Source organism: Aplidium turbinatum, chromosome 8, assembly GCF_918807975.1.
Source record: "Aplidium turbinatum chromosome 8, kaAplTurb1.1, whole genome shotgun sequence".
Lineage (NCBI taxonomy): Eukaryota > Metazoa > Chordata > Ascidiacea > Aplousobranchia > Polyclinidae > Aplidium > Aplidium turbinatum.
In genome coordinates this window covers 32,868,709-32,882,915 of record NC_137479.1, presented here as the reverse complement: position 1 = coordinate 32,882,915, position 14,207 = coordinate 32,868,709, and the positions used below count along the sequence as shown (strand labels likewise).

The following is a 14,207-nucleotide window of genomic DNA, read 5'->3' as shown; positions in this document are numbered from 1 at the left end:
TTTATCCCGCTGATAAGCTAGATGAAACATAGCGAAAAAGCGTTTTACAGAAACTAAGAAAAATGCATGTTTTTCTTCGTTTTTTTTTTGGAGGGAGGGTGACCAAGTAACCGCTACGCTGGCATCATTGTCGACACAAGTGAAAGCATAGCGTGAGTTAAATCCCACAAACAGGCGATCATTTGTATTAAGGTCACGATTAAAAGGAATGGAAGTCGCCAACTCGAGTTTAACCCTTGTTTGGGCCATCAGGTGAATTCCGCCTTGATGGAAATTGTGGACGTCTTTGGCTTGAGTGAGAACCGAACCCGCTCAAATCAAGGACGTCGATATTTTCTATCGAGTCTACAAAATTCTCACATCTCTAGAAATATTATTTGTTGTGCAGTTTCTTGCTTTCAATGCTGTGGCCACGTCATCTTGTGGTGAGCACTGAACCGAGACGGTGAAATACTTTCACATTGTTGCATCACAATGATGATTGTAAGCTACCAACTTGCACGATGCAAAACTGCTTCAATTTGGCTTTCAAATAAACCCGAAACAAAAATGAAGATACTGACAATTGAGAGCATTGATTTCCAACCTGGGTGGGGCTCAAACCAGCATCGAAGTTGAGGCCGATCCTACGCTGCTTTCCTCGGTCCACGCAGCCGCATCCGACTATTGTGAGGTCAAAAGACTAAAACCGCGTCGAATTACGTCATACACAACACCGGATGTCAGTCTCGCAATGACGATCGGTCACGGCTGAGTGGTTCCTACCGGTGTTCGCACTACTTGATGTAAAATTTAGGTGCTTTCTCCACTTGGACCGCCGTCAACGTCACCCTGTGACGTATGAGCAATAAGATGAAACATCATCGCAACGTTCCCGTCGCCTCAGGAACGTCGTTCCATGATGACGTCACTCAGCAAAACAACTCTTGCAGCGACACCGGGACGTAGGAGTCCGCCACCTTGCGGAAGACGACGCCGCTATCTATATATATGACGTCATCGCCGAGTCTGTACAGAGTCTGTCCGTCACGTGACTTAGGCAGAGGAAGGAAAACAACGCCGCGCTCCTCTGCGCGCATCTGTATGACGTCACGAAAAGTAGTCGGCACCGACGCGGCGGGAACTTTCGACGACTTCGGCTCGTAGCTCTGCAACAACAAGTGACGTCACAAACGTTAGGTGCCGAGTCAAATATGTAGATCTTCACTTCACAAGTGACGGTACAAACGATGCTTCTGCCTTTGTTTGCATCTGCACTTGTGAAGCAAACAACGATCTTGCTGAGAGCGAAACTCAATCTTGTAGATCTTGACGTCAGAGGCAGGTTACCGTTCTCTTAGTAAATATTGATAATGACGTCACAATTACCTCAGTGTCAGGGGTAGGCACTCTCTGGCTCCCCCCAGTGGCTCGATGCATGATTTCCAAAGCCTGCTTGAAGCGATCCTGAAAATATAAAAATAAGTTATCCTGGAACAGGTATTCCTGGCAAATCTAATATGCTCAACTTCCAGGAATCAAACCAATGATTTCAAAGGACATGCAGAACCAAGACAATCCCAATTGACTCAGAACTTAAGGAGGTTACACCGAACAGGCCACGACACTGCAGTCAATGTTTTGCTACGTCATCCATGCGTGACTACCTTCACGATTCGGTGGATGATGTGATTTAGTCCTCAATGTCGCTCGATGCATCGCGCCACAGCATCATCAGCTATGCAGAGCCAGCGGGCAATTGGTTGAAGGAAGAACAATCACTGACCTTAACGAAGGAATTATTCAAGAACGTAGTCGGGAACATTTCCTTCCATCCCGCGTACCACTTTGTGACCTCATCCAGATCTGGCCGCCCGTTCAGCCAAACACTTAACGCTTTCAGCCATTTCGAGAAGAAATGTTTTTCAAGGATCGTAACTAGGCTGGGAAGTGGAGCAATGCCCTGCACAACATACATGTCATCGTAACCAGGCTATAAAGGAGCAATGCCCTGCACAACATACACGTCATCGTAACCAGGCTATAAAGGAGCAATGCCCTGTACAACATACACGTCATCGTAACCAGGCAATGAAAGAGTAATGCCCAGGCACAACACGTGAACTCTTTTATAGCGCGGTTATGATGTTTCAAAATTAAATGAATTTCTTTAGTTTTAAAAAAGAATTTGTTAGATTTGTGCATGAACAGACTGTTTGACGACAAAAAGCATCAACGACGCACTAACCTCCCAGGCAAGCAGTGCTTCAAAGTCTTCTATCTGTTGATTTCTTGGGTCAATGACCATCTCTCGCATGCTTTCCCCTGCAAAGTCCGTTCATTAATCTTCGACGTCACATCCACGCTGATCATAGCAACATCAACTCACCCAACTTTGGGAGGATCGTCTTGATGAGGAAGGCATCCCAGCTTCCACGACTGAACACCTTCCTCCATGGCTCCAGGATGATGCGGGCCGAGGGATCGCGTGGATGCCACAGACGTAACGCCGATGCAAGTTTGTGACGTATTGGTCCGTACCTAAGCATAACGACAAAAACGATTGTAGCCATTAAATTATGTTGACTCTGGTAAAGCAGAAGTGTACACGAGTTGGAGTTTTGGACTACGTGAGCCGAGTCTCGGGTTTCGGCAGAATTGTATGTACACAAAACTATGGTGGGGCTAACAAAATGATTATAAAAAGTGCTTGTTCTCCCATTTCATTATAATATACCACTGGCAGGACCACGATTTATGGTTTACGCCCAGAGTCGAAGTGGAATTTGGAGTAACAGACTTTGGAGTCAGAGTGGAGCAGGAATACAAGAAAACTTGACTCCATGCACCTCTATCGTAAAGAGAGCAGAAAGAAATTATAAGAATTTCAAGCATCAATAAATCACCTCGGACTTACAATGGTTCGAGACGCTCCTGCATGTGAGGCAGCCACAATAAATCACCTCGGACTAACAATGGTTCGAGACGCTCCTGCATGTGAGGCAGCCACAATAAATCACCTCAGACTTACAATGGTTCGAGACGCTCCTGCATGTGAGGCAGCCAGGGATGGATCCAAGAATGGAGAGGAATGGAATCAGTCAGGGGATCCCAACCATCTACTTGGATTTGAAGCTGGGGAAGCACCTACGAATGTTTGAGGTTAGATGAAGAATGAATCACATCCGGCACATAATCCCATAGCAAACATCAGAAACTGACGTCAAAACATCTTCAGCACATTGAGGCAAACCATGGAAGCTGATGTCCATGAGCAGATCTCCAGACTTATTCCGAACACCTGCATCTTTGGAAACATTCAGAACTTCCCGAGATGAAATTGAACCAAGTTAAAATGCGATGATGGAACAAACGACCTAAAATAATTACGTCACGGATATTGGTGCTTCCATGACAGCTAAATTCAAACGCTAAGTTTGAATCGTGTGTGTTAAACCGCAAATGTTCTTCTTTTAGCTTTCCTGATATGAGATAGAAAGCAAATCGTCATACATATTTGCTAATGCTAAACTTGTTAAATCATTGTCACGAAAACCATGCTGAGCTGGAGTTAAAATAATACAATTGATAATAAAATTAATCATTCGTTTATTTATATAAAATTTTGGAAAAAGTTGGCAATCATCATAAAAATAAAATAGCAATAGCATAGCAATAAAAAAATTAATCGCAAATTCGTAAAGTGCAAAGATGAACTAACTTTTGGCGCAGGTAACTTTTGGTACAGACTCTTTTTGAGTATATCAGGAAAGTTTTCTTGCAAAACCCATTGTTTAGTCATCATCATCATAATCTATCGTCGGTTTGTTCCCCACTAGTGGGGGTGGCCGATTGCTTCCGCGCAGCAATTGTTTTTATCCCTTTTCTCCATTTCACCCTGTCCCTTGCATCTTCCTCCTTCAGTCCGACTTTTTTAAATTCATCCTTCACTTGTTGTTTCCACGTTCTTCTTGGACGACCGCGTTTCCTCTTCCCATCTACCTTTAGATCTAGTGCCTTTCTAAGAAAACTTCCTTCCTACCTCCTTATCACATGTCCATACCATCTTACTCCATTTGCCCTTGCCATTTGGTCTATGGTCTCTCTCATCTCTAGCATATCCAACAATTCTTCAGTCCTTTTTTCCCTTCTCGTTTTCACCCCACACATTGCTCTCACCATTGACCTTTCCGTTCTTCTCAGGATTGCCAGTTCACTCTCTCTCAATACCCATGTCTCGCTACCATATAGCATTGCAGGCCGCACACAGCTCCGATATACTTTTCCTTTCATCCTTAGTGAAAATTTTCTGCCATACAACATTTCCCCACATTCCCTGAACTTTGCCCAGCCCAATCTTGCCCTTGTTGTCACCGCTGCTTCACATCCACCACTTCCATCTATCCGATCACCCAGATAACAGAAGTCTGTCACTGCTTCGATGCCATGGCAGAACTCATCATCATGGCCTTCCACTTCATTCCTTCCTTTACTGCATTTCCCACAAACAAAACACTTCGCCAATCTTGTTGCGGTTCTCTTGACATTAGCACATCTTGCATGTACCCACTTTCCACATTCCTTGCATTGCATTGAATTTCTCATCACTCTCTTGCCACATATTCCACAGGGATCTACTTTGCTCTCAACAACTGTTCCTTCTGCTCCACTCACCATCACTTTTGTTTTTTCAAGATTCACCTTCATACCCTTGGTTTCAAATGCTTCTTTCCATTTCTCAAACTTTCTCTCCAGTCCCTCCATACTATTACTTGTCAAGACCAGGTCGTCTGCATACAAAATTTCACTCAATAAGCCCTCCCTACTCCTTCACTTACAACGTCAACCACAATAGCAAATATCAGAGGTGACAAAACTGATCCTTGGTGTACACCAACCTTCACAAAAAACTCGTTTGAATAATTTGATCCAACTCTCACTTTTGTTCTTGCATCCTCATACATAGACATCACAGCTCTCACTAATACCTCTGGTATACCTCTTTTCCTCATTGCCCACTCCATCACTTTCCTTGGTACTCTGTCAAATGCCTTTTCTAAGTCGACGAACACATATATAGTTTTCTCTGCTTCTCTCGGTATTCCTCCTGCATTCTTCTCAATATAAACAGAGCATCCACTGTATTTTTGTGAAAAGAGGGCATATATTTTCTTTAGCCATTTTGATAAATTTGGAAGGTATTTCAAAAATGCATGTAAAGCTTTATTTGCTTTGAGGCTCATTATAGCATCAGATACTTCTAACATGAATGATCACAAATATAAATGCTCGGTTTTAGTTGATTTAAGTAAAGACTTCAATACAGTTGATCATGACATATTTTTATAAAAACTTTACCATTACGGCTTCAGGGGCAAGTTTTTAAAACTTTTAAAATCTTATCTAACAAAAAGAATGCAGAGTACAAAAATTAGCGGTAAGAATTCTAATTTCAATGTTGTTGAATGTGGTGTCCCACAGGGATCAATCCTTGGTCCCTTGCTTTTTCTTCTATATGTGAATGACCTTCCAAAAACATTTTCTTTCTCAACTGCACTCTTTGCTGATGATTCAAACTTCCATATGTCTGATAAATGTTTGTCATCTCTCCGAAAAAAAAAAATCAATAGAAAAAAATGATGCGTGGATGAAATCCAATAAGCTGTCATTAAATTACAGTAAAAAAACCAGAGTAAAACTTATATATATATATATGATTCTCGGCAATAAACAAAGTGCAGCAGAAAATTTTAGTTTGCCAATCAGTGGCCAAAGTATTGAAAGAAAAGTATGAGCTATCTTAGTGTAACTTTGAATGAACGATTGCAATGAAATAGTCAGATTATTAATCTTAGAAAGCAGCTTGCAAAGGTTTGTGGTATAGCATTTAAGCTAAGATACATTGCTCCATTAACAATACTAAAAACTTTATATGATGCTTTGTTTTCATCCAAATTTCAATACTCCGTTATAAACCGTGGAAGGGCAAATTCTACACTACTTGCTCCAACTCAAGTGATACAGAACAAGCTTATCTGGCTGTGTCTATTTTCGTCAAGATCACCTATATTTATCATAAGTTTAATGTGCTCAAAATTAAGATTATTACATTAGAGACTGCAAAGTTTATGTACAAATAAGTGCACAAAATGCTGCCACGGGCCTTTGCTGGTTGCTTTGCTTTTGTAAATAAAGTTTACCGGTATAGCATCCGTCAAAACAAAAATAATGATTCATATTTGCCATCTATAAAAGCAAACTTTCGTAAGAAGATTCTGTGTTTCAATGGAGTGTTGCGATGGGATCAAATTATAAAAGAAAAAAAAACATCCTACAGTAATTTTAAATTTAAAAGTCTCTTAAACTTTTTTTACAGTAATCACTCCTAAGACGTATCATCTGCTTATCTCTTTGCACATATTCCTTTATGTTGCTTTGTTTTTGTTATTTCACTGTATTGTGTTAAGTACCGGTATTACGTTCCTTAATTTTTGTGTTTTTCTTATGTGTTCGTGTGGGAGCTGACTTTGGTGACATTTTGGTAGTTCGTTGCCATCTTTGCTGTGCGAATTATTTTTGTTTATTTGTCAGCAGAAAGACACATACCAGTTGAATGAGGATGAATGAGGAACATACCAGTTGAATGAGGATGAATGAGGAACATACCAGTTGAATGAGGATGAATGAGGAACATACCAGTTGAATGAGGATGAATGAGGAACATACCAGTTGAATGAGGATGTTTTCGAGCATCCAGGAAGGAATGAGATGGATCCAGGATTCTACAAGATCCAATGCGGAATCGCAATCCCTGGCGTCCCATGAGAGGATGGCAGAGCGAACATGTGGCATCCATACCTCCCACATCACGTGTTGGAACAGATCAGTGTCATCTGAGACATTCTGAAGATTTCAACAAAAAAATTAAAAGATTCAGAATTTTACGGCAACTTAAAAACATCGCCACCAAGCGGAACCATTCGCAACAGAACAAAGTAAATGAACTCAGCGTCTCAGCTGCACATCCATGATTTGCATGTTACCGGCATGAGGCCATTTTTTAAATATTTACCGGCTTACTAACTGGCTTACTTCAAATCAGCTACTGACCAATGGAAGATTCCGCACAGAAACAAAGCACCACACAAAATATTTCTACTGCGCGCAAAGTGAATCCCTCCGCATTTATCAGATGTGACGTCAGTATATGCACAATGCTGCCAACCTGCTGAGAGTAAGAAGATTTATCGTGTTCCAGAATCTTCTTCCACCGTTTCATTTCAGAAATCCCAAACGTAGGTTTGTCAAGAGGATTCCAACTAAAATAACCAACAAAACAAGTCAATTAGTGGAGTCGTCTGATGAATTACAAGTCATAGAAGAGGATGACTGACTTTGCAAAGTACTTGACCAGTAGGGGGCGCACCATGACTTGAGCGAGGTCACCGAGTTCAAACATTCTATACTCGGCGAAGTAATTCTCCTGAACAAAGAGACAAGTTTTATGGGAAAAGTAATTGAAAGCAAGGTGAATTGTCACACAACATCACGACAACAATTGGAAGACAATCGCATCATCTGCAACCTGTAAATCGGTGATGACGTCAGCTGCATGGTCGAGTAAACCGCGGTGATCTTCGTTGCTATTCATCCGCTCTTCACACTGCTGAATAGTGCGGAGTAACACCTGACGAGCAAAGTAATTGGGTGAGCGTTTGCAACTATCTTCTGGTATGAGCAATCTATCGACAACATCCCATGGAGTTCTCACCTCCATCCTCGACATCTCCTCATTCTCTTTGGCCATGACAGTCTCGAGCTCCTCCTTGCGGTGACGAAGGCTCACCGATCTATCCTCCTCGTGGCGCTTTTGACGGTCGTTCTATCAAAGTAACGTCATTGCTTCGTCACATGCGTTGTCTTACATCACAACGCAGTGTTACAGGGCATAGTTTCAAAAAACAGATTACAATGAATGAAATCCTTGCGCGACAAACTTACCGATAGGATTCGCATCTCAGTCTCCTCAATCAACATATCCAAATTGTGGAGGAGTTCGGGACAAGAAAATACTTCCTTTCTGTCTCCATGGAAAGTAGCATCTTCATCCGGACTGTCAGCATCCGATCCCACAGTGACCCGACCGGCTATGGCGTGATACCTTAAACAAACAAAAAAACATCTTGCTCAGTATCTGGAGCAAAGCAATCTTGTTAACTCATTTCATACATTTTTAATGCAATAACTTGTTTCATTAACAATAACTCGATGCTGGAAACACAGGAAACGCCATAAAAGCATAAGGTTTGTTGCTCACCCAGAGAATATCTTCTTCTCCCTGCCAGTCATATCAATCACTTTCACGTTTGAGAGAGCACTTGGCGGTCCTACCGGAGTTGGCTCCTCCACAGCATCTTTCTTGCGCAGCATCGCTTTTCCGGACTTTCTGAGATCCTCCACTGTTTTATAATTATATTTCGGCTTCTTTGCTTTCGGATCATTTCCTTTCTTCCACTGAGTCAGCTCAGCCTGACAAAGTTGTCACGAACAAATTGAGTGCCCAAGCAGAACTGTCAGACTTATTTAGTTTTTTCATTTATTAACTGTTATCGATATTTCATACAATTTTATTGCAATAACTTGTTTTATAAGTATTTCATGGAAAAGGCAAAAAGGGCATCACAAGAACCAAAATTGAAAACCTGCAACATTTTGAGAAGACAATCAAGAAACAACTTGATTGGAAGAAGATTTTGAATCCAAACTGGTCGTTCCGAAACAATTCATCTTACTTTAAACTCTTTATCTTCTTCCTCTTCAGAGTCTTGCGTGGGAAAATGTATAAACGATTGTTTCGTGCGTTCTGACCCCGCCGCTCCCAAACCCGCTTTACGTAAACGTTTTTGGGCTTCAATTGGGTTTAAAATTCCTTGGTTTCCTTTGCCCAAACCTTTTCCAAATTGGTAGCCCATCTTTTGCATCAGTTTCATTCCTGAAGATTTATTGATTAAAATTTTAATCTAATTTCTAATAGAAAGCCACAACTAGCACTGACCATGTGAGAACTTCAAAACTATTAAACTTTTCTGAAACGCGAAGAGTGTTTGAAATTGTGCATTCTAACGATATCACACTTTACATGCTGAAGCGCATTAACTGCCCACCTATTCCTTTAGTGTGGCGCTCAAATCCACCGAAGCTGGAATCAAGTTTTTCTTTCTTTGCCTTGTTCTGGATGCTGTAGCTCTTTCCTGCATCCCGGTGGACAGTTGTTAAAACCTTGTTTGATTTTGTAAACCCTGATGTCCTGAACACAAGGACAAGAAGTGAATACAATTGACCTCATTAGATGAGTGACACTGAATGGCCAAATAAGTATCAATTTATCGATACTGCACGAACGAGTGCTTTAGGATGTGACGTGAGTTGTTCAAATCAACTATTCAGGTAAAACTTAAACAACTTTTTAAACTACAAACAACCCTAGGTTGGCCACATGCAAGAACAAATAGATGTCATCCCTAATGCTCCACAAATAAACAGATAAATATGCAACAATATCAAGAAACAACGGTTCAATCCTCAGTGTGTTTGAGCAATGCGCTGATGAACCCCATTCAACGACATTCAGTAAGCGGGAGTAATTTACAAATAGCTAGTTCCCCAGTCACCCTTTCCAAGTTTCAATCGTTGCAAAACCAAAAATCTTGCAACTCTTCTCTCCGAACGTTGCAACCCTCAATAACATAAAACTTTAACCTCGGAGTAAGAATCTGGTGTAACACAATAAACATGAAGAAACTACAAGATCTGAGAATTTAAGAAAAATTCCTCTCAAACTTTTCAGTATCGGAGGTGCCCAGAAATAGTTAAAAGCTCGTCTTCACACCGAGGAAGGTCATTAACCCCAGTAACTAGGACTGTGCATGTAATACTTTAATGTGGGCATTTTGAAACCAAGTTTTCCAAATACTTTTGAAGCTAGAAAACAGAGTCAATAAATAAAAATTTAAAAAATGCTAATGGTAGAACTAGTCTCTCTCCATTTGGGAGCAAGTCTTTTAGGCGCAGACAATTAGGCACGCACACTGTGGCGTCTGGATATTTAGGTGCGGAGCACTGGGGCGCCCGTTCATTTAGGTGCTATTCCTAGTAAAATCTGCAGATTGTATCAGCTTGGCAGGTAGGGCAATGCTTTTCACACAAAATGTTACATTGAACAAAAAACTATGTCATGGCTTCCGTGAGTGAAGCTGCTTAAACCGGCAATGCTTTTAACACAAAATGTTACATTGAACGGAAAAAGTATATTGTATTTCAATGCGCGTGTTTGGCCTTTATTTGCTGTTAGTCCAGGTTTGCGTCGGCAAAAGCTTTGTCAATAAATTATTCAAGTTTCCGAACATGACTGAGTTCACTTTTAGTTAAGTCAAATAATAACTACATTAACTATCAAGTTAAAAATATACCGTAGCCTATATTCAACCGGGTGGTAGGGTTGAGTGAAGAGTAACTTAGTTTTCCGTCAAAACCCCGGCTAGGTTTAATAACGAGCAAAGTCACACCATTATGCTTGCAACTTGTAGCTATAGGGTTCATAGAAATGTTTTCATGTAGTAGAGCGTTGTCTAGGGGTGTTCAATTTCGATTATTTGAATATTCGAAATTCAATTTGTTTTCGATTTCCGAATTTCGAATATCACAACTATTCACCAAACTGCAAAATGAGATTTTATTGAAAGAAACGACATGAAAATTCGCTAGAAAACGTAAAAAAAAGCCATGAAAATTTTCGAAAAAAGAACACAAAATAACGTCTACAGCTCCAGGCCCATGTTGGTGTTTATGAACACAAGCTGATCGACATGGTCACCGGTCAGTCAAGATCTCAGCTTCGTGACGGTCAGGCTAGCTTTTGAAAACGATCGCTCTGCTGGAGCCGAGGTCGCTGGGATCCAAAACACTTCAAGTTCATTTTCACAGCGAGCGATTCACTGCCGCAACATTTCACTGCAGAGTGCAGAGGTTTCGACTCGAAAGCGACATCGAGTATGTTTGCAAGCGCATAAAGCTAAACGCACGCTCCGTCTACGTAGCAAATTATGTTGTTTTTGGGTGTATTCAACATCTGATGACATTGAATCGACACAAAATGGTAGATTTTGCTATGTCCCAGGCAACAAAATCAGTCATTTTTACATTGATTCAACGTCTGTAGACATTAAACAATGTAAAAATGACAGATTTTGTTGTCTGGTGTTGGATTGTAGCATCGCAACTCGTTCATAGTGATTATTTATCGCGAAGCTGTTGCGGTTTGCATTCAAAAAGTGTTTTCCTGCTGCCGATCGCTAGTTCATCTATTGTTTTATGTATCAATATTCAATAAAGCATGTAAAAAGTTGCCCCCACACAGAAATATGCGTGGGGGCCTGGCACCCACGCAGGCCTGTAGCCAGCCAGGCCCGTAGCCTGAAAAAAATTATGCCCCCCCTTGGCAAAACCTCAACATTCTCAAGCAACAGCTACAATTATAATGATTTTGCCCATTTAATTTTTTTCGCCCCCCCCCCCCTAAAAAAAGTTGCCCCCTTGCTCTGCGGTCTGGCTACAGCCCTGCCCCCACGGCTTAGGCACCTATGGATTCGGTAAAAAATGGATAAAACTACGACAAAGCTCAGCCTACACTTTCTGCTATTGCACAACCTAGCTATCTTCATTCTTGAAAAAAATTTGTGAAATTTGGCATTAAAAATGCCAACCTGGCATCCCTGGTGCAGGACTGGCCGTTGGACCCGCGAGAGCGTGTGGTAGTCACGTGATCGACGATGCGCATGCGTCGAAGTCTTTTTTCGCTTGCAAAATGCGACAAGACAGATTTCGCGCCACTCGCGTTACTTTCAACCGCATTCAGCCGAAAGGGCTGCTATAATTTCGAATATGTCCGATACGAAAAACGAATTTCGAATATCACCTTAATCGAAATCGAATCGAATATCGAAATTGAACACCCCTAGCGTTGTCTCATACGAACTCGCCACACGACCAATCAATCCCGAGTAGAAGTAATTGCGAAAGATAACAGATTAAGTAAGGTTCCATCTGGCTGCAACCTGTGTTCAGAATGCATAGCAAATGTCCTGTGGAGATGTCACCTCATCTCCACACGCGCATAAACAAAACAACATATTTTTGTGTTCAATATAACATTTTGTGTGAAAAGCATTGCCCTATCTGCCACGCTGATACAATCTGTAGACTTAACTAGGAATAGCACCTAAATAAACAGGCGCCACAGTGCTTCGCACCTAAATATCCAGACGCCACAGTGTGCGCACCTATTTGACCAGCGCCTAACTGTCTGCGCCTAAAAGACGTGGACCCCTCCATTTCGCTTCAAAGAAGTTTGGTCTTCAACTTGAAACATCAGAGTCAACCAATTGTCTGCAGTGGCTCCTCTATTTTTTCTCTATTGTTGGCATCTTTAACAATAGAGAGATATGAAGAAACCTCTGCAGACAACTGTTCAACCCTGACGTTTCGGTACGAAAACACAAAATCAATGATTCAATTCACTTTTTTTCATCGTCTTCATTGGCCTTTTCTGTGGCTTCGTCACCAGAAACCACCGGACTCTCTTGCTCCTTGAAACCGCCGCTAATGAAATTAACTGGTTCAGAATATTTGCTGGTCTTTTTTATTTTGCTGAAAAATAAATAAATAGAAAAGACAAATTGTAAAAGTGCATAACCACACAACTGCGTCATACAAGTTGAATTGTAATGCTACCAGCCCGCCACTATAGCATGAAAGTTGTTTTAAAATTTGATTCAGGTTTTGTTTGCCCAGCTAGCACCAACCATTGTAGCTTGCATTGTACAGCAATCATCTTCTATACCTAATAGATTTTGTGCAAGCTTGAATTAATGAGGAACATTCACAATCATTATCATCACCAATCACAGCTAAGGCCAAGTCAACTTTAACGATTGTTTGTGCTTTATACTTTGGCATCCTTCACCTTGACAAGGCAAAATATCATCAAAGAAAGTGACCAGCCAACAAGAAAAACCATCAAATATGTTTGTTCAGTCAATCATTAATGATTTACAAATGAAATCGGTTGATGATATATTCCTTTAACGAATCAATATAATATTATAATAATTGTTTTATTGCACCAAACTCTGAAATTTCAAACCAATTCTACCTAATATTTTATACAGTAAACTGAGTTTGCCTTTACTTTCAATAACAAATTTCTTATAAAGATATTGATTACGATGTAAGTTAAAGATGTAAAACCAACAAAAATGTCACTACCCAAAATGAAACCTCTACTTTTTTCAACTTTACAGCACAACTTTGAAGAGTCACATTACAATGTGCAACAATTCATATCAATCATCAAGAGAACTCTTCTCACCTCCACCCACTCTCCTCTTGACGTGCCCACATCCCGTACAATGCATCCTCCTTTGTCTGGCGGAACATTGGCCGATCAGGGTTAAACTCATTAAGAAGATCATCATTGGTGACATCAAAACGCTCCACCTCTTCCTCAGAATCATAAACCCCCGACATTGTGTAGCTACCAAGCCAATACTGATGACTATATTTTTAACAACAAAACTACGGGCAGAGATGGGCAAGATCACCAGTATTGGTGATCTTGAAGATCAAGATCACCAAGAATAGGTGATCTTGAAGATCAAGATCACCAAACTATGTGATCTTGAAGATCAAGATCAAGATCGTGATCTTGAAGATCAAGATCACTTTTTGTGTACTTAAAAAAAAATGAAGTTTTCGATCAATGATGTTGCAAAAAATAATTACTATAAGCAACCTGGGTAAAGGTATATTGTTGGTATTGCTAACTTTTACTTTTAACTACTCGATCGCTGGCCTAAGAATTGTAATAAGTTAGTGACTGTTGCTTCTTCTTCTTCTTCTTTCGTTTGAGACTAGATCAAATCAAATTTCAGGGCAGGTGATGGAGAGCCAGGTGAGTGTAGCTTCGTCCAGCGTTGCTATACCATGCGTTCCATTTGGTGCCTTATAGATCGGACATTCGAGAACGACATGGTCAGCAGTTTGTTCCTCCGCGCCGCATTCGCAGGCCGGTGAGGGAGCCAAACCCCACTTGTGCATGTTGGAATGGAAGCGACCGACTCCGGTTCGGATTCTGTTGAGCTTGACCCAAGTCGGCCGAGGCAGGTCCATAC

The 14,207-nt window shown here is 41.0% G+C and overlaps 1 protein-coding gene across 1 annotated transcript; it reads right to left on the bottom strand.

Annotated features, from left to right (window-relative positions):
- LOC145775285 (tuftelin-interacting protein 11-like) lies at nt 1–13,606 on the bottom strand. The gene is made up of 17 exons (XM_082586542.1): nt 13,406–13,606; nt 12,556–12,684; nt 9,144–9,286; nt 8,772–8,971; nt 8,297–8,508; nt 7,981–8,140; nt 7,751–7,861; nt 7,565–7,666; nt 7,374–7,462; nt 7,205–7,298; nt 6,706–6,882; nt 3,011–3,126; nt 2,369–2,520; nt 2,228–2,304; nt 1,766–1,942; nt 1,369–1,446; nt 1–1,148 (listed from the first exon to the last, which is right to left on the bottom strand). Exons 1-17 carry the CDS (start codon nt 13,561–13,563, stop codon nt 912–914), a joined length of 2,412 nt encoding a protein of 803 aa, XP_082442668.1. The 5' UTR covers nt 13,564–13,606; the 3' UTR covers nt 1–911.
- Nucleotides 13,607–14,207: the final 601 nt, after the last annotated feature.

Bases quoted from the DNA above. Each gene is read 5' to 3' on its own strand.
- LOC145775285 (XM_082586542.1), bottom strand. From the start codon at position 13,563: ATGTCGGGGGTTTATGATTCTGAGGAAGAGGTGGAGCGTTTTGATGTC. The intron at 2,305-2,368 runs GTGAGTTGATGT...CGGACTTTGCAG, and splicing joins GACGATCCTCCCAAAGTTGG to GGGAAAGCATGCGAGAGATG. The intron at 1,149-1,368 runs GTAATTGTGACG...TTGTTGTTGCAG, and splicing joins TGCCTACCCCTGACACTGAG to AGCTACGAGCCGAAGTCGTC.